Source organism: Solea solea, chromosome 7 (genome assembly GCF_958295425.1).
Source record: "Solea solea chromosome 7, fSolSol10.1, whole genome shotgun sequence".
Classification (NCBI taxonomy): Eukaryota; Metazoa; Chordata; class Actinopteri; order Pleuronectiformes; family Soleidae; genus Solea; species Solea solea.
In genome coordinates, this window is record NC_081140.1 from 14,169,036 (window position 1) to 14,188,172 (window position 19,137).

The 19,137-nt window shown below is 40.1% G+C and overlaps 3 protein-coding genes across 8 annotated transcripts in view; 1 reads left to right on the forward strand and 2 right to left on the reverse strand.

The window, feature by feature from the left end:
- bloc1s3 (biogenesis of lysosomal organelles complex-1, subunit 3) overlaps positions 1-5,089 on the reverse strand; it is a 56,997-nt gene extending 51,908 nt beyond the window's left edge. For 2 of the 5 annotated variants that reach the window (XM_058633601.1, XM_058633602.1), the window contains exons 1-4: positions 4,101-4,205; positions 3,861-3,976; positions 3,568-3,760; positions 2,832-2,932 (exon numbers count right to left, since the gene is read on the reverse strand). In XM_058633601.1, coding sequence (XP_058489584.1) covers positions 2,832-2,932; positions 3,568-3,760; positions 3,861-3,974 — 408 coding nt within the window. In that variant the 5' untranslated portion in view covers positions 3,975-3,976; positions 4,101-4,205. Of the gene's footprint in view, positions 1-1,330; positions 1,958-2,831; positions 2,933-3,567; positions 3,761-3,860; positions 3,977-4,100; positions 4,206-5,010 lie in introns of those variants that run through there. The other 3 variants (XM_058633600.1, XM_058633598.1, XM_058633599.1) reach the window with 3 other exon arrangements.
- trappc6bl (trafficking protein particle complex subunit 6B, like) lies at positions 4,281-7,789 on the forward strand. 2 transcript variants are annotated; one of them, XM_058633604.1, is made up of 7 exons: positions 4,281-4,354; positions 4,864-4,961; positions 5,053-5,120; positions 5,742-5,859; positions 6,020-6,103; positions 6,471-6,564; positions 6,731-7,789. In XM_058633604.1, the coding sequence occupies exons 2-7, from the start codon at positions 4,866-4,868 to the stop codon at positions 6,760-6,762; spliced, it is 492 nt and encodes a 163-aa protein (XP_058489587.1). In that variant the 5' UTR covers positions 4,281-4,354; positions 4,864-4,865; the 3' UTR covers positions 6,763-7,789. The 2 variants fall into 2 exon arrangements, with proteins under 2 accessions (XP_058489587.1, XP_058489586.1); XM_058633603.1 differs by lacking the exon at positions 4,281-4,354 and adding an exon at positions 4,384-4,541.
- A 4,154-nt stretch (positions 7,790-11,943) lies between these two features.
- zgc:114130 (uncharacterized protein LOC570332 homolog) lies at positions 11,944-16,832 on the reverse strand. Its single transcript, XM_058634720.1, has 2 exons — positions 16,650-16,832; positions 11,944-14,981 (listed from the first exon to the last, which is right to left on the reverse strand). Exons 1-2 carry the CDS (start codon positions 16,704-16,706, stop codon positions 13,773-13,775), a joined length of 1,266 nt encoding a protein of 421 aa, XP_058490703.1. The 5' UTR covers positions 16,707-16,832; the 3' UTR covers positions 11,944-13,772.
- Positions 16,833-19,137: the final 2,305 nt, after the last annotated feature.

A 19,137-nucleotide genomic window follows, 5' to 3' on the forward strand; every position in this document is an offset into this window, starting at 1 on the left:
CGACCTGCGGGTTTCCAGAGCTCAGGGAGAGAAGAGGAAAAAGAGGACTTGCGAGTACAACACGCAATTTACTGCCTGGAAATTATTATCCCAGTGAATATTTGGAGCCATTTGTTTTTGGATTTGTTTTTGGACTACGGTTGAACTAGTTTTTACAGCACTCTGACAGAGTTAGTTTGAAGACTGAGAAATGGAGCCAGCTTCACAGACAGGACTGAGACGAAACATGAAGGAGGTAAATACAAAATATGAGGTGGTTTCATTACTGTACTGTGAGTGTATGCCTATATTAGACAGGGTAAATTAATTAATTGTGCCTACTAATAAATTAAACCCTGTTAGTACATTAGATTTAACACAAGCTATGTGTGTGTACATATACAGTAAACCTAATTATAATTTATGGAGCTGTCCCTGCATGTTACACAATACAGCTATAAAACAGATATTTGTGTGGCATACCCTGCTTGAGTCTAAAAATGTAATTAAATTATATAGATTACAGGGGAAATTACACAGATATTAAATGCAACAGAATATAGTAGAACAGAGTAGATTGGGTTTGTCAGGGTAGATACCAGAAGAGGAGAAATAAACTATTTTAGGCTTTGTGGTTGTTATGCTTATAGCAATGGTGCCATCAAGTGGCTTAGACATGTAATGACACTACCCTTAATGTAAGGTCTGGCTCTGAATTTGTGATGATGAACTGTCCTGCACTTGCTAAACAAATTCAACACTCTTTTCTCTTTCAGCAGCAGGATCCTGAAAGTGTGACTCCTAACTCTGCCTGGTGTGAGATAGACAATGACCACATATTTGATGCTGTGGGTATTGGGGCCACAGTTCTCAACCTGCTCGTCATGCTGCTCGTGTATACATTCATGCCTGTTTGACCTGTGGGTAACGTGTGGACTCACGGTGAAGCCGACATAAAGGAAGAAGGAAAAGGGACTGGCTCCTTTGTAATACAATATAAAATGGAAAGACTGGCCTTATACATCAGGATCACTCTCTCATATTGCTATTGTTAATTATAATTGACTGGTTTTCTTTCTGACAAACGTTGGTTCACTTCAAAGCTCAAGTCTCTTTCTTTTAGGTTAATGTGAGTTCTGTGAGTTAGAGTGATTACAGACTTAGCTTATATGGGATACAATAACATTATGGGATGTACTCATGTTCTGTCTTTATTGCATGTATTTAATATTTATGTTTTTGAAGATCTACTTCAATTCTAACTAATGACTTACAGGAAAGAAAATAGTTTCAGTTGTCATTACCTTTACTTTCATTCAAAGCAACAGTAAACCATCCAGACAGTTTATCATTTAAATTATTGTTTTGTTTTTATTTTATATTGTCAACACACAAGAGGGAATATTGCACTAGAAGCATCCCTGGTCAATCACAGAGGACCAGAAAACACCAAAGACAATATGCCAAATAAAAAAAAAAATAATAATAATCAGTCTTGGCGGTAAAAGATACTAAACTATTTTTAAAGTAATAATTACAATCCCAAAATGGCAATGTGAAATGTGGGTGCAAAACATGAGATGAGAGAGCATCTTTTTTTCTTCTTCACTCCAACTCCTTACAGAAATATTACGCAACCTCAGGAAGACAAAGAATAACACGATGTAACAGATAGATACATATATTATATACTGTAGTATGCAGCATATATTTGAAACGCATGCGCATTGCTTATAAACACACTGACGTAAAACACAGTGATGTAAAATAAAGGAACATCTCTCCTCAAGAAACAGGAGTATTAGTAGGTATTAGTAGTCGGATTACCGATGTTAATTTCAGGCAGTATTTGACAGCTTGTGATAATGTCAATCTTCTCAGAGACAGCTTTCAGGTCATCCAGAATTAATCTGATGCTGTGAGAAGCGTTGATGATGGCGCCCTGCGATGTGTTCAGCTGCGCTGTTGCACTGCGCACCTTTCACAGAAAGAAAAAAAAAACGCAAATCTATTGAATGGGACTTGATGATTGTTGCTGTCGAGACCCTGGAATCTGTAAATTCATGTAAGTTTTTAATACAACTGATTCAGATCAGCACCTCTTTGTCTGACAGGTCATTTCTATCCACTGTGTTCATAAAGCTTCTGACATTACATGCATTGCCTTTTGTATGTATTTGATCTTTACTGCTATTTGGCGTGTATTGCCGAATGAGGTTGTGTTGTGTTTCACATTGCAATATCACTAAATATCTATCTTCTCCTATATATACAGTATCTATCAAGTATCTTCTGTGTAACATTATTGATAATGGGTTAGGTTATGTGACCTCAAATCTATTAATTCATTTCCACCACAGGGGAGAACAAGGCAATCACAGATGGCAGACTTCACCCCATTCACGCAATAAGCCTCTGTCGGCCTCTGTTGGTCATATTGGCAAGTGTGGAAACACAGACAGACAGACACACAGAGCCACTAAAAACAATACTTCACTCCAACTCCATGGGGTGAAGTAATAACTGCAGTGCCCTGCAATGTGTGTCTGTATGTTTGTGTAACCTCTATTTTTGTACCATCCTTTTTCTATGTTTTATTTCATCTGTGGGTTTTGGGTGCTGAAACACTTTTTCTGTCATGTGTGTACTGCCACTCAGCACCACTGCCAATGCAGACGGCCACTTGCAGGCCAGCATGTGCTTATCCTATATTTGTATTATTATGTTACATGTGTTTTAAAAGTCTATAGGTGGTGTGTGTTTTTTTTAGTATTTTAGGCACACTTTAGTATCTATTCATATATTTGAGGGTTTTTAAATCATGTATTACATAAAAAAATACACAACCATACCTCCCTGGTGGCACCGCTATAAACCTGCCGTAGCGTCTGTGAGACGTCGTGATACAGTCGGCTGTTCGACTCCTGCAGCTTCTGTTGTAGAAGTGTGTCCCCTGAAAATGTAAGACATTGGCAGAGAAGAGAAAGCATTAAAACCTAGTGTGATTTTTCACTCAAGCATTTCATTGAAGCTAGATTTGTGAGATGTCGCGAAAACAACGCTGGACACAGACTTGGCTGAAAATAAACTGAAATGTAAACAAAATTACGAGTGCAATTATCATTATGCAAATTGGATTTTACATTACTTGTTACATGTTGAGATGTTGGTACTGTTTGAAAATGTAAAGTTGTTTTTTTAACCTTTCTGGCTTCATGGGTTTTCAACTGGATCTGAACTCATTAATCAGACAATGACATGCAATTAAAAGGTCAAAAGAAAAGCGAGAAGACCTTTTGATTCAAAACCTTTGACTGAGTTTGCATGTTCTCCTTGTGTGCGTGGGTTTTCTCTGGGTTCTCCAGTTTCCTCACACAATCCGTAAACATGCAGATTTGGCGGTTAGGCAAATCAGACACTCAAAATTTACTGCAGGTCTGCGTGTGAGAGTGGATGGTTGTTTGTTTCTATGTGGTCCTGTGATGGACTGGCGACCTGTCCAGGGTGTACCCCACCTTTCACCCTAAATCAGCTTGGATTGGCTCCAATAGTTTTAGAATACGGATGGATGGATGATTATTGCCTTACCGTGCGGCCTGTGTGTAGGGCTTGGCCTGTCTTCGACAATGGACTGAATATCAGGGTGGTCTTTGACCACAATAAGAGGAGGCAGGTCTCTCTTGAAAATCTGAGCACTCTCGTGACTCATTACAGAGACTCGGTCTGCCCGCTCCTCCCCTGAATCCTCCTCACTGTCTGTTTCGGATGCCTCACCAGGAACCTGACAATATTCAAGATCACAGACAAAACAGGACATATACTCAGTACAGGACAGGTGGAGGCAGGCTTTTATCATGTGTCAAACACACACATATACGTACCTTTGCTCCACCTGAGGCAGTGTGTGGAGCAGGCGATGAGGTGATGTAAACCTCATCATCAGAGTCTGTCTCAGATGCCTCACCCTGCACTACGATCTGGTACCTACTAGCCATGACTGCACACACACACAAACGTCGTCAGTTACACTGAAAACAGAGCCAAATAACGCTATGTAATTATAATATTAAATCATAATAATTATTATTTAAATAACTAGTGCAGGGACATGCAATATTAACCTCAAATAAGAGAGGGAGCCTTCACCTTCAGTCGAAAACACAGATCACATGAGAAATAAGGAAATGCCTTGCTTTTTTTGTCACGTGATACGTGACGTTTTATACCGTGATTGGAAGATATGCCAGGTCACATGATCAAGAATATGTTTGTTACGAACACGGCGCACACCGGCAGCGGTGACACTGGCGCTTTTAAATCAAGTACTGGGGTAGTATGTATTTTGTGTGAATTGAATGGTCTTATTATTTTGGGGGTGAGTTCCAATTTGTTTTAAGTTGTGACATACACTATCAATACGTAAATATTCTCTCATTTGACGAGCTATATGCCGCAAAACCCCGCCGACGTGAATCGCGAATAGGAGCGTCCTGGTGTTAATGTGAAGCGCAACCTAGGAAGTGGCTCGTATTTACTTCGTGTAACCCACAATAATTTGACAGGTATAGTAGTTTAAACTGTGTATCCCGGCTCAAAACATACATAACTGCATTGTTTCTGTAGACGTTATTCCTCTTCTTCTGCAAAAATCATCTCTACCTTTGTCAACGTTGTTATCAAACATTAGCTAATTATCTCATGCTAACTATGTAGCCAATGCTATGTTGTGGCAATGGTTTATTTTCCCACTAAATGCTGTTTTTTCCTCATCACAGCGAGTTGTTTTTACAATATGACTAACTAGTTTACTTGAATAAACCTGTTGTGGTTTGGCCGTGTGTGTCTTTGTCGGGTTGTTTAACCACGTTTAAATGTGTTCGTCAGGGATGGCAGACGAGGCTCTGTTTGAATTTCTCCATATGGAGATCGTGTCTCATGTTTACAAGGAGCAGCAGTCCGGCAAAGGAGAGATGGACAACAAGGTATGTGCAGTAAATATAACCAACAACCAAAAAAAAGAATTGTATTCACCATAGAGTATATCATCTCTGATCTCGTCTGCTCTCTCCTCAGGACAGGGCTGTTTGTGTGTCAGTCCTCGAAGGCATGGGCTTCAGAGTGGGACAAGGACTCATTGAGAGGTACAACAGCACTAACACTCAAGTAGGGTGTAGGAATCACAGGGTACCTCACAATATGATATGCGATACATGGTCCACGATACCAATAATATCACGATACAACAATTCTGTGATAATCGATATATGCACAGTTATAGCGATACATCACGATATGTGTCTAACTGAAGAAAACAAAAGATTTGTGAAAAGTTGATTGATCACAACATAGAGAACAAAGTCTATGTATTGAACATGGATGGGTCATGTCTTAACGTAGCTTTCTCCGATTGATTGATTATTGTATTGCACGAGGAAGGGCAACGTTATATCACCAAATTGGTATTTTGACCCACCCCTAGTACTTTCCATTGATGACCCAAACGAATAGTGCAAACTAATTGCAGTAAAAAACAATACTACAACATAACTTTGTTATATAATTAAAATAATGCCCATGTCTATAAAGTGCAATTTATAGCTAGTTACCTATATCTAGAAACAAGAAATTTAGCAAACTGAAATGAATAGACCTTTTATAAAACGTCCTGATTTAAAAGTAGTCATACTTTGTATGATAGTAAATTTGTACAACCTCCATCTTTGCTGATCTTGCATCCCTAACTATATGTTTCCTCTGCCCAGGTTAACCAGGGACTCTCCCAGCTTTAAGGATGAGCTGGATATAATGAAGTTCATCTGTAAAGACTTCTGGACAAAGGTGTTCAGGAGGCAGATTGACAACCTTAGGACAAACCATCAGGTGAAATTAAAGTGCAGATCAATAAAGCATGTGATTTCTCAGGCTTACCACAGTGTTGGTTGTGTGTGAAGTAGAGTATAGTCAAATGTGCATTTCCTTAAATGAAACATTTGCTGCCATTGTTTTTTATTTTTATCTAAATCATTGTTTTCTGCCACAGGGTACCTATGTTTTACAGGACAACAAGTTTGCTCTGCTGACTCAGCTTTCCAGTGGAAAACAGTACCTGGAACAGGCTCCTAAGGTCAGTATGCATTCTAGAGCTGCAACTAACTATTGTTTTTATAATCAGTTAATATGTTGATGAATTGAATAATCATTTGGTCCATAAAATGTTGAACATTGTTGTTTTTTAAACCTGGCGATTCAGTTGTAATGGTTTTGTTCTTATGAGGAGAAAAGCAACCAGGAAATAGTCACATTTAAGAAACTGAAAAATCAGAAATGTGTATTAATTCCAGTAAACAACTAATCAGTTAATGATTGATCAATGGAGTTGTTATATCCCTAATGCCTTCTCTATATCAACTTAGAATTAAGCCCTCAAGCCTGTTTTTGGGATACAGCCAATAATAAAGAAACAGAAGGTTAATTTGTGTGTTTTCTCTCAGTACCTTGCATTTTCTTGTGGCATGGTGAGAGGTGCTCTGTCAAACATTGGTCTGGACAGTGTGGTGACAGCTGAAGTCTCTGTCATGCCATCCTGTAAGTACTCCCAGCACATTTGTCAATGATTGTCTTAAAGTCCTAAAGTGTTTAATGGACATTAAAAGCCCACTGGCCACTACCAGCAGCCATTAAACTTGTGTGTGTGTGTGGTAACATACTTGATTTTTCATGCAGTATATCTCTCTCCATGTTGTCTTGTCAGGTAAGTTCCAGGTGGTGGTCCAGAAGTTGTGAACTGATCCTCTTTGCTACCCTGGTGCTGACGAACTGGTCCCTGCAGGGGCTCTGTTAATCTTACAGCGAGGACATTTGTCCCTGTCCTCCCACTGAGTAGTCCAACCGTAGAGGGAATCAAACGCCATCCTGGTTTCCACAGCTGCAGCAAACGGGACTAGCCAGGCTCTGCTGATATAAAGAGATTATAGAGATTTAGCCAGAGATTCTCTTTTACTTGTAAAAACAACATTTGTTTTTATTTTTCTGCCTCTTGATTTTGATGGAGGTTATGTTAGGTGTTGTCATTTTTAGTTTTAGGTAAAGTAGAGAAGCCTGGCCTTCGTGGACTTTATTTGTCACTATATTGTAAAGGTGAATGTATTGTTAAACAGAAGGTCACTTAATTTGTGCTGTGTTGCAACGTTTAGTCAAAGTGCTTAACAAGAAATAATTGGAAACGAATGTGCCCACATACAAACATATAATCTCAGCTGCCAGACCATAGTTATTTTGAAAAACGTGACCCTTGACATCTCAGATTAATCATTCAGCACTTGTTTGTCTGTAATCAGCACCCGGTGCTTTGCTCTACCAAGTAGCAAGATGCCTTTAGGAGCTGAGTCTTTCGTATACAGTATGTTGACAGTTTCAGGTAACTTATTATTTGAGATAATGAGTATTTCTAAAGCTAGCTTTTCAATAAATGAAAGTGGAATGGCAGCTCCTTGGTAAGCACCACTCTAACTAATTTTAGAGTTGACCATTTAAAGATGGGTTTACGTGTTAATATTTTTCCAGCCATGTGTATATTTTCTTCCGATGTACAGCATTGATATGCGAGATGTTCCTAAGTTGTGTTTTTTACTGGGTTTGTTTATAACTTTTCCAACATGAGTCCTAAAACAGCATAACACTCTAGTTACCTCTTTGTGCCACTAGAGGGACACACCACACTGTCACCATTTTCCAAGTCGTGTCTCCTTGTTTGCTGTGAGAGATAAAGGAGAACTCAAAAAAACACAACTTGTGTCTTTATATGTTACTTTGTGGGTAACACAATAAATCTGTGATAACAAACAATAGTTTCTCTCTTAAATGTATTGACTTGATCACTGTGTACAACAGCAACACCAGTTCAATCTCTTGTCATTACTGCTGAGGTTGTTAGAATAATATTTTTCGATGGACAGCATAAGCTTGGTATTAGGAGGCTCTGCTGTGTGTAAGTGAGTGTGCGGAACTTCAAAACTCTACTATAGAACTTTTACGTTTTAAATAAATCCGTGCTCAGTTTTGCAAATCCATCTTAAAGAGCATCTCAGAGGATGGCTTTTTAAAGTCAAATAAATTAACCCCAGTGATGTCATTAGGGTTATACTGGCTTAATTTGCAAAGAGAGTTGGGGGAGGGTCTCCAAATTGGGTTGCCATTGATTACATAATATAAAGCATCTGATCTAGGGTAGGGGTTTTGGACATTGAGTAATAGGAGCTGTAAGTCTGGATACCTTAGCTTCTGCTTTTTTAAAGTTTCGGTCACTTAATAAAAACATCTGCTTTAATTCCTCTAACCTACTCTGTTTTCTTAAATTTAGGGTTAGCACTTGAAGTGGGTCATGTTCTTACTTCAGTAGAGAGGCTCTTAATACAAGAGTCCTTGAATGAGCTTAAGGGTTGAAGCAAAGTTAAACACGTTCTCCGGTTATAAGTAGTGCGCCACTCTACGCCAGCTCATCTGCACAGTGCGTGGTCAGTTATATCGAGTTTAGTTGTTTTTGGAACTTCGTTGCAATTGTATGAATGCTGTGAAAGAAAGAAAGAAAACACAGTCTCTAAAATTAAGTTTGGTGTCTGAATACATCCACAGCACCTGACAGTGCACTCTTTTGCCCATTTGTTGCAATCCATTAAACACTTAGCCCAAATCCTTTCTGTAAAGGAGGAAAAAAAAATCAGAGGGAGGGATTAAAGGGAAAGCTGGAGGGGGTGGAATTGTAGAAAGTCGGCGGAGGAGGAGATTGGGAGAATGGGCAAGGGGAAAATTAGATGAGAAAAAGAAGCACCTCTACATGGGTCTGAAGGGGAATGGAAGGTAGAGGGGGATTTATTAGAGGTGGGGGCAGATGGAGGGCCGGAAATAAGTTCAATATAAAGTTGTTATTGTGGGGATAGAAGTGGGTGAGGGGTTTCCTGTACCTGTAAACGTCTCTCAGACAATATGAAGTGAGGGAATGTGGGGGTTTGGGACAGTGAAACCATAAAAGATTACGGTGAGGCCTCAGCAACAGCTGTTGTGTGCTGCTCCACACAGCTTGGGGCTCCCCTTCCTCCAGGTCTACGCTGCATCACAATATCACCAAGACACTCACAAAGAGGAACGTGAATGAAGGGAGGAAGGGGAGCAGAGGAGGAGGGGCCAGGAGAAAGAAAGGATGTGTCGGGGTGAACAAGTATAACCAGCATTCATTCACTCAAACTGATGACTTGCTACAATTCAGCAACACCGTGCACAGGCTCCTTTGTAGTGTGAGAAAAATCGCAGAGGCGTTTGGGTTACGTTCCATTACAGCGGCTCCGTTCACGTCGGTTTGTTGGAAGTCAACAGTTTAGGTGTAAAAAGTTGATGAATATGTTCAAATCACAGTGACCCACACAGTAATGTACACAATGTTTAAATAGAACAGGCATAATATGTGTCCCATTAGAATGAATATACAGAATCATTATACTAAGTATGTGGTAGCTCATCAGGTACTTCATGTTACACCTGTGTGTAATGTGGTATTCAGTCTTTCCCTGCCAACAAAGTAATCACACCAAAAGTGCACTCACACCTTCAATTTAGACTTCCTTTAAGCACTGTTTATTTTTTAAGTGCAGCCATAGTAACACTTTTTTTTCTCTCTGCCATTGTTTGTTATGTATACACTATTTCATGTAAAAGTCCCACAGTTCTTTAATGTTTGTGCTTCAATAGCCTTAAGATAGGCCAGACAGCTCTGTAGCATTGTAGGACAATCATCAACATTAATGTTTCACCAGAGGTGAAGTAAAGTACAAGTAAAAGTACTGGGCTAAAAAGTTACTCAAGTTAAAGTAAAAAAAAGTTAAAATTTACTCTTCTACTTTTTTTTTTTAACAAGGTTGGGGTTCCTTTCGTGTGTTGTTGCTTTTAATTAAAGGCAAAATAAAATATGTGAACACATAATGTATCAGTGAAAATGGGTCAAAGGTCACAAATGCTTTCACTTTCTCACTCATTAAGGGACCTTCATTGACTTTAAAAATTACAAGTACACAAAAACCTACTCAATTACAGTAACGCAAGTGTATGTAATTCATTACTCTCCACCTCTGTGTTTCCCTGAATATCAAACTAAAGGACAGTTTCCTATTTACTTGCTCAACAAGTGGCAAGGGTCTGACATTCAGCCAATGCTGACCATTTCTAACTTGTGCTGATTCTAGACGGGTCTTATTTAGAATTGAGCATCATCTGACCTTCTGGTTATATTCTCAGTAACTTATACTTTTAATATTCATATCTTCTGCTCAAAAAAAAAAGAATCCTCTTCTGTTTATATATTTATTTGTTTTGTTGTATTGGAGAGAAAAGTAGGAACCAAGTCAATTTCCTTGTTTGTGTGCACAAACTTGGCCAATAAAGTTGATTCTGATAACAAACCTATACTATATGACGCCGAAGGATGACATCCACTTTTCATCTTTGCTTCACAGCTTCATTTACAAAGCTCCTCTTCAGCCCCATCTATTACCTTTTTGCACTCTCTCTCTCTCTCTCTTTTCTCACCTACATATTCAACTTCCTCCATTCATGCATAGTTAAGAGCAAGATCCTCTGTCTCACACACCAACACAAACTTTGTCTCTTGGGGCCATATGTTGACCCGCAGTGGACCTGAATACAGCCATCTGCCTGCCTTTCTTATGTCCCACAGGGCGAGAATGTGAGAGAATGTCTATCAGACACAATACACTACACACACACACACACACATTAACCCTTTCACATCCACTAATCACTTCAGCCATGGCCCATCTCATGTTAAGAGTGACAAATTAATACTGGAGCTCTTGTGCATGTGTTTGTATTTAGTGTTTCAACTTTGTTTTGTTTTTTTTTGGAAAAGTTGCTCCCTTCGGTTACAGTAAACAGAATAGTTTTACTGAGTGAGGGGTGATTGGATGTAAGGAGAAGGGAAATGGATAGGAGCCCGGGATTGGTAAGATTAAACCACGTACAAAAGACTTCTTATCTCCACATGAAATCTTAGTAGAGAGACTACACATACACACACACACACCCACACATACGCACACCACTGTCCAGCTATTCTACAGCACAGTGGGTGGGACAAGCATGACTTGACAAACCAGATTTAGATTGGCAAATCAGGAGCGTGCTATTGGAACGATTTAAGTCTTATTTTCAATTGGCAAGATCTCAGAATATTGGGCAGCGGTCATCATGGTTTGCATTTACCATTGTGCCCTACTTTTATTGATAAAATGTACAAAAGCAGGAAGTCTTAAGAGATGAAATAAACTGGTTAGATTATTACTGATTTATGAAACATTCAGCAGTGGTCTGGGAAGCAGTCTTGCAGAAGTTACTGGAAATATGAAGGGCCTGCTGTGTTGTTTTACTGCTTCATATATTCCGTGGCTTAACGGGATTTCTGGTGTACAAATACTCAAGCTGGTACTTGTGAATAAAGAGTCCCCCCCCCAGTATAAATGGCCAAAGAAAATCATGTGGTGAACAATCTTAGTTTTGTCATTAGCCTCATAACAAAGAAACATTTAGTTGGAGGTTTGTAGTGATAACTGAATTGTTTACACCCAGTTTCAATGTTGGTGTCTGGGGCACAGCACCATTTTTACCATCTCCCTTTACACGATTAATTTCAACAGCACACGACAACAGGGAGTGTGATCTAGAATTAAACCTGTAAATGACAGTTTGCTGGTTTCCTGCTCATTTCCTTCCTGCAGCTTGCATTTAAACGTCAAAATTGTGTGAACACTGTTGCAAAAACAATAGAACAGCACATTGTAAAGAAAGAGTAAGGAAAAAACAAACAAAGATTTGTAACCTCGATCACACAAGTTGTGTGCACACGTTTTTACCCCTACAACCTTGAATAAAAGTAGAACAAAGTAAAGACAAACAGTCAAGTAAAAAACCACTAAACTTTATTTCCAGTAGAAAAAGAGACCAAAATATATTAAACGTGATATGAGCATTAACAACTCAAAGTACTTAGTAAGTACATAGTTTAACTATAAATACGTTAAAAATAAATTAAAGAAATTAATTTACTAAAGATTATCACCTTTAACACTGAACAGGCCTCAAACATGTTGATGAAAAGGCAATTTTAAATAGACCAGTAACAGCGCAGTTGCTTCTCTTCTACAAACCTATGTCAAAAACACACAAAACTGCAGAGTAACGTTTCTAAAACACTAACAATATCTACCATAACTGTAGCATATGCTGGATATAGCACAGTAAGGCAACACAGCCAGGAGCGCAGTATAAATGAATAGGACTGTGCTTCATGGAACAGTACAAAAAGACATAACAGGAATAATTAACACTGAGATACACCAAAGAGGTGGAAGATGGTGGTCACAAAACATGTCTATTTGTCCAAAAATGGAATACTAGTGCTGCCTGTGGACACGGGAGAGAAAAAACCCACTACAGGAAATGTTTGAGTTCAAGATAATGTAAATTATATATTAGGCACCACAGATATCTTTAAGGAATTTGCCAGAAGTAAAAACAGGACTTAGCCATAAGATTATATTAAACTTTGCTTCGGAGCCAAGTACCTTGAAAACAAAACATATGATCACTTTGAAAAGAATAGAAAACGATACAAAATAATGTGGTGCCATATCATAAAGGTTTTTTTTTTTCTCCCAGTGTAGATTTTCTGGCACACCTCATGTATCAAAACCCATAAAATCACCCCATGTCCTGTTTATCCAGTTGGCAAGTCATACAGGTAAATGATGTCATGAACATGGGATATGAAAACATATTCCCAAAACCCACATGGGTTTTGGGAATATTACTGGCCCAAACCGAGTCCCACTTCCCCCGACTTGTGGAGCCAGATCAATTTGGCAATATGGCATTTTTACAGGTGGCACCAGAGACCGACTTGTCGCAATTGTAACAGCACAGAGACGAGAACTCACACTAGCTTATGCGACAAAAAGAAAATAAATGTAAAAGCCTTCTTACATCTCACCCAACAGCTCAGCAAATCGTGATTCAACGTCAACACGACCCTGTTTGACAGCACGACCGGCACTTTAACCATTTAAAAATGTCACAGTCAGGTTTAAGGCTCGTGATCTAAACACAACCCCAGACTGTACAGTTAGGAGAATAAGATACTGTGTGTGTATAGTTGGAAGAAAAATGATTGCTGAACACAGGTCGCGCTGTCGGCCTCACCACCATCAGCTGTGAGCTACAAACGCATGTCTTTGGCTTTATCATATTCTTTGCTGAGGAGATGTAAATATAAATACGGTTGATCTAAAACAAGTGATGGCATCGAGGGCTGCGGTAATAATACCTTACACTAAATCTGTCAATCTCAAGATACTATTTTGATAAAGCATCAAAGCACTACTTAACTTCAATTTTGATAGGTCTGTTCACATGGCAACAAACTTCTTTGTTTCAGCATCAATATCCACTTCCCTTACACTCGACGACGGCATTTCAGCCATCAAAATATAATAGGCCAAAGTCTGGCAGCGGTCTGTCATTCACTTAAGTCTTTGTTTCCTCTGATGACACACAGGTGCAAAAAAACTGAGGTGTCTGCGTGTGAGAGGGGAATGTACGTCATGTATGTGTCAAATGTACGAGCGTTGTGTGCGCTTGAGCACTAACGTGTCATCTCAGAATATGGGGTCTGAATGTGTCTGTGTGTGAATGCATGTAATGTATGCGTGTCTGCGATTCCAGCACACTGCAGCCTAAAGGAAGACCCCAGCAGTGTCCTCGGGCACAGAGAGCTGACTGAATACTGCCAGACGTCTGCCGTTGCTTTCGTTAATGCCACCACAGGTCTCAGAGCCACTGAGCGAGCTGGCAGAGCTGCTCCCGTCTTGGTCCTGGTCTGACAGAGAAGTGTAGGACAGGGACCGGGTACCAAGAGGCTGCAAAGTGGCACTGGGGCTCTGTCTCAGGAGAGGGGAGCTGGTTGGAGAGAGCCCACATGGAGAGCAGCCAGAGTCGGGAGAAGGCAAGAATGGAGACCTGGGATCTGACATGGCCTGACTTCCCAGTGGTTGATACTTGTCGGCAGGGGAAGCCTTGAAGGCGGAGTCCATCTCCAGGAAGGCATTAGACAGGAAGTCAGTAATATCAGCGCAGGAAGGAGGAGAAGCCATAGGAGCAGGTGTGAAGGGGCTGGTAGCGGGTGGAGAATGAGTGAAGGCATGTTGTAGGGCTTGCTGAGGAGCAGAGGGAAACCCTGCAAAGCTGAAGCTTTGTCTGACAAGAGGAGGTCTGCGTGGGAGGGAGGAGCAAAGAGGCTGCTGGGGAACGCTTGAAGAGGAGGAAGAGGAAGATGAGGAGGAACGCGAGAACGCGTGCTTCTCTTCTTCCTCGTTGTTGTGGACAAAGTGGCACCGGATTCCATAGGGGCAGAAACCAATGGTGTGAAAGGTACGGCACGGCTCAGTTTTGTATTTTGGGTGTCTGTTAAGATCTCGCAGCTCATCTAGTCCATGGGCAAACTGACACTTCCCACCATACTTGCACAACCCGTTCTCTGTGAAAGAGCGGCACAGTTCAGTCTTATAGCGGGAAGAGGAGAGAGATGAATTGGATGAAGAGGAGCTAGTGTTCAGTGCCGTGGGGCTGATGTCACTTTGGGAGTGATTCATGTCAGTCCCAGGCCAGCCTAGACTTGCTGCTGTGCTGCTGCTGCTCGTCTCTACCATGCTAACAGAGCGCTGGGCAAGGAAGCCCGACTTCCCCCAGTTAGAGGAACCAGCAAGCTCGGAGGGCATTGGGCTTTCCGGCTGCTGCCCCCATTGGTTGGAATCAGTGGAGAGGCAGGAGAGAGACGAGAGGGAATAGGTCTTATGCAGCTGGCTGATGTACCCTGGTGTTCTCATTGCCAGACCCAGGGATGGTGGTGGTCCGTTGGGCTCCCTCAGGTCGAGACTAAGTAACTGCTGTGGTAACAGAAGACAACCAACAACACAATGTTAGATGTACAACTTTTGCAAAATGACTATCAAGGATTAATTTTCAAAATCTGTGGCACATCCTTTGTCAAGAACTGCAGAAACGTAATTATTTGTTTACACAGTAACATATTAAACAGATTAAAAGCACTTTCCTATTATTTAAGGATTACATTTCATCTTTTTGTCCAGTATGTAAAATTATATTCAGCAGAAAATGGTAGATAATTATAATTTAAGTGTACCGGACTTAAGCATTTTTGCCTTTTACCCCCAAATAAGTCTATTATATTTATATCAGGAGCCAGGCCAGCTCTATGGAGAAGACCACTTTGGACCAGCATGTTTTTACAATAGCCCAAAACAGACAACATTTGAGTTTTGATGCTCACTGAAGGCTACACATGTTCACACAAGATGCATCTTCACCAATCCATAGCGCTAAATTGTACACATTGTATCTCAGAATAGTCGTGAGAGATTCTTCACATTTTACACAAAGCATCAAGTATACAACTTTGCCAAATTTCACATGTACATCAATCTAGAAATTATTTTACATCTTAAATATATTCCCGTATAGTTTTGACATTGTAATGTCTGGTTAAGTAACTTAAATATTTCTTTGTCCCAGGCACCCTGAATAGTTTAAGAACCACATCACAGGGTGACATTTTGTGAACTCAAATCCTGCAGGTTCACAGAAAAGTGAATAAATAAAAATTACAACTGTGGATATAGGAAAATAACGTAATGTACTGTAAAAGAACAATAAACAACTTTGACTAATTCCGTGTCTGACAGTTTAACTTGGCTATTTTCAGACGTGTATACACAATATTAGTGTAGTGAGTACTGATGCTTCATTTCAGTGTTGTAAATCTTCACTGATATTAGAGTAATTCTTGCTCAGATTAACTAAAAATAGCGATTAATATAACAAATTATACTCTAATTTGATAATCGACATAGTTGTAGCTGTTCAACACATGTCTCACACTATCCAGCAAGCTCACCCACCTTCTTAAATGCAGGGATATAACTTGGCATCCTACGCAAACATTACAGTATTATGATAATAACAATAATAATAATAATAATAATAATAATAATGCAGTCAGTCACTGAAAGAGCATTTTTGATATTTGCCTAAACAGTAATAAAGTTAAACCTATGGCAACGTGTGCTTGTTTCACGCCACACAAACCGTTGGGGTGTTCACCGAGTTTCGATTTTAAAGAGATGGCGTTTTCTGCCGTTAACATGGCGCTTACACCGTTTGTATAATGTCTGCCAGTCACCCGAGGTGGTTAACTTACCACCCGAGGTGATTAACTTACCACCCAAATCCACACAACTACGACTCAAACAAGTTAAAAGTTCAATGAGACCATGCTGCAATTCATTTAAACACTAGTTTCAAACGATACTCCCACTTTGTGTCAAGATAGCTTTCGGGTTCAAACTAATCTTACTTCAACGTTAACTCACAGTAGACAAAAATATTTAAAAAGTTTTTTAAAAACAGATGAATAGCTAAAAAACAACAACAGTGTGAAGTTAGCAGCTAAGCTAAGCTAACCCCCTGTTCAGTGCCTTAGCCAACTTTTGCTCTGTACTCTACGCTCCGCTTCTCTCGTGGCGCCTGTCGTTTACCTTGCACATCATCTCTTCCAGGTCAGCAAACTGGCTGAGTTTGGGGTGAGATGGCATTTTGCTGAGTTATCAGTCCCGTCTGCCCCGGCAGTGAACGACGTGTGCAGTAGCAACTCGCTGGCATGAGTTGATCAGAAGTTTCCAGCAGTGTCTGCGGTGCCAAACAAGTCCGACACTGCGACCACGTGTGGATTTAAAACCTGGCGTTAGCCACTCCCACCAGACCCAGGCCCCTAAACCTTCCTGAAAGCCAATTCAATCACACAGAAAGTTAGGAGTAATCCCTGTTATTTGCATATGCTCGTGTTATTTTTTTATTTTTTTATTTCATCCTAATTAAAGTTATAAATTAAATAAACATGTTGTTTAACTTATTTGTTGCCCTTGTTTCTATGCCAAATGTGCAAGTAGTACACAAAGCAATGGAAGCTGAAGCACACTTCCTTGTAAATGCACACATCTTTATTGGCCACAAGATTCTGAACTGACTTACAACAATAAAGTAACAACAAACACACAACAACATCTATAGTAGGCCTATTTGCATGTAGTTTTGTGCAGAAGAGGATATTGGGATTGCATCAGTTTCAGTTACAACAAATAATACAACGAGATAACACAACATGAAATATTAATATTCTCCTGTACATTACATATCCTGATGGCCTCGGACAGTGTTGCTGTTGCTGAGGAGTAAAGGCCTTGTTACCCAAAATCGTGTCTGATAAAATGAATTTATTAAAAAATATTAAGGCCAAACACAACAAACATGATATGCACAATGATTGTGTTTTCATAAAACTCATTCTTTCTTAAATCCATTTTTATATTTCTTAATATATTTGTATTTTTACTTCCTCTGAAATGAAAGAAAGCGGTCTAATACGGAATTGTGCAGACAAACCCCCTCAAAGGAGAATAAAGAGGCACACAGAACATACTGTATGTGAAGAAAGGCATTACACGGAGACGGCTGAGCCCTATGAGGCAGACAAGGAGGAGCGAAGACTTTGATTTCAAAGGTAAAGGGAGATGTGTGAAAAATTCCACTGCTGAGCAGAGCAGAGAGAATATGTGATGGTCTCACGCCCTCTAAAAAACACACAAAAACACAGGTTTGTTCCTCTATCTTTTCGAGGACCAAAGCAACATGTTACGACCCTTTATTCAAACCTTTTAATTCACCCTCAAAAACCTCAGATATGCACAGCCAAGCATGTAACCCTAAACCAAAGAACAGAGAAATAGCTCAAATTGACAGTGACAATAAAGATCCCATTCTTCTACCACCACTGATGAGACATTTACAAGGATAAGCCTTAAGGAAAATACACAACCACACACAGCCGTGCCAGGAGTGAGGTTGTCACTTTACGCTTCAGGGAGAGAAACAGCTGCACAGTACAGTGATGCCAGTGGCCAAGGGTTTGATTCCCTCTGAGATCACATGAGTTGTGTGGTTGGAACAAAAACATGGAGAAGTTTGCACTTTTGATCTTTTTTTTAAAAGATCCGTTGATGGTGATGATTTTTGTACATTTGAAACATTTTTGCATTGCTGCACTCCGAAAATAAGTCTTGGAACCAGCTCACACTGTAGCTGAGAGGCCCCTTCACAAAGGGATGAGGTCAGCTGAGAACAAAGCCTGCCAAAAAGCTTTGTTTTGGTCCAGCCAAGTGGTCACCATTAAGTGTGTGTACATGCTTGTGTGTGCGTGTGTATGTGTGTGTGATGCGGTGTCTCACACCCCCCACACACACACCCTATTTTGTGATGGTGTAATGGTATAGGTACACTGTATTCTCAGCCTGAGGCCTGTCTGAGTCAGCCATCTTTTGAGTCATGTGATCTGTATGTGTGTAGTTGACTCAGAGCCCTCCAGCACATGCCTGTGGTGTCCTGATGTCCATCACTGTCATTTACACTCATCTATGAATCATGCGTGAGTCATTACGTCACTTTGCTTCTCAAAATACCCAAAACACTGACCTCTTAAGATCTATCTATCTATCTATCTATCTATCTATCTATCTATCTATCTATCCATCTATCCATCTATCTATCTATCCATCCATCTTTACCCTTTTGGTGAAAGGTCTAATTAGTTGATCGACTTAGCAGCGTGTTTGCTTGCTTTTCTGTTTGCCCTGAGATGAAGACCACCACCGTGAACAACAAGCAATTAGCAAGATGTCAACAGCATGAGTGCCTTGAGGTAGGAAGGGCCGTTCTGTTAATTCGGTTTGGTAAACAAATGTTATTTATATATATACATATAGAAAAAAAAGCTATTCAGTTAAGTTTAGTTCAACAAACAAATCTCTGGTGGGTGAGTTGGGGATTACTGGGAGAGTATGGATGGGTGGTGGAATGGGGGGTGGAGGCGGGTTTCTGAAGGGAAGGGGGAGGGGAGAAGGAAGAAGGGAGGAGAAGATTTGAAAGGGAGTTCTGGCTTCTTGTTGAGTCCAGCTGGGCTAGAGAGCCTTT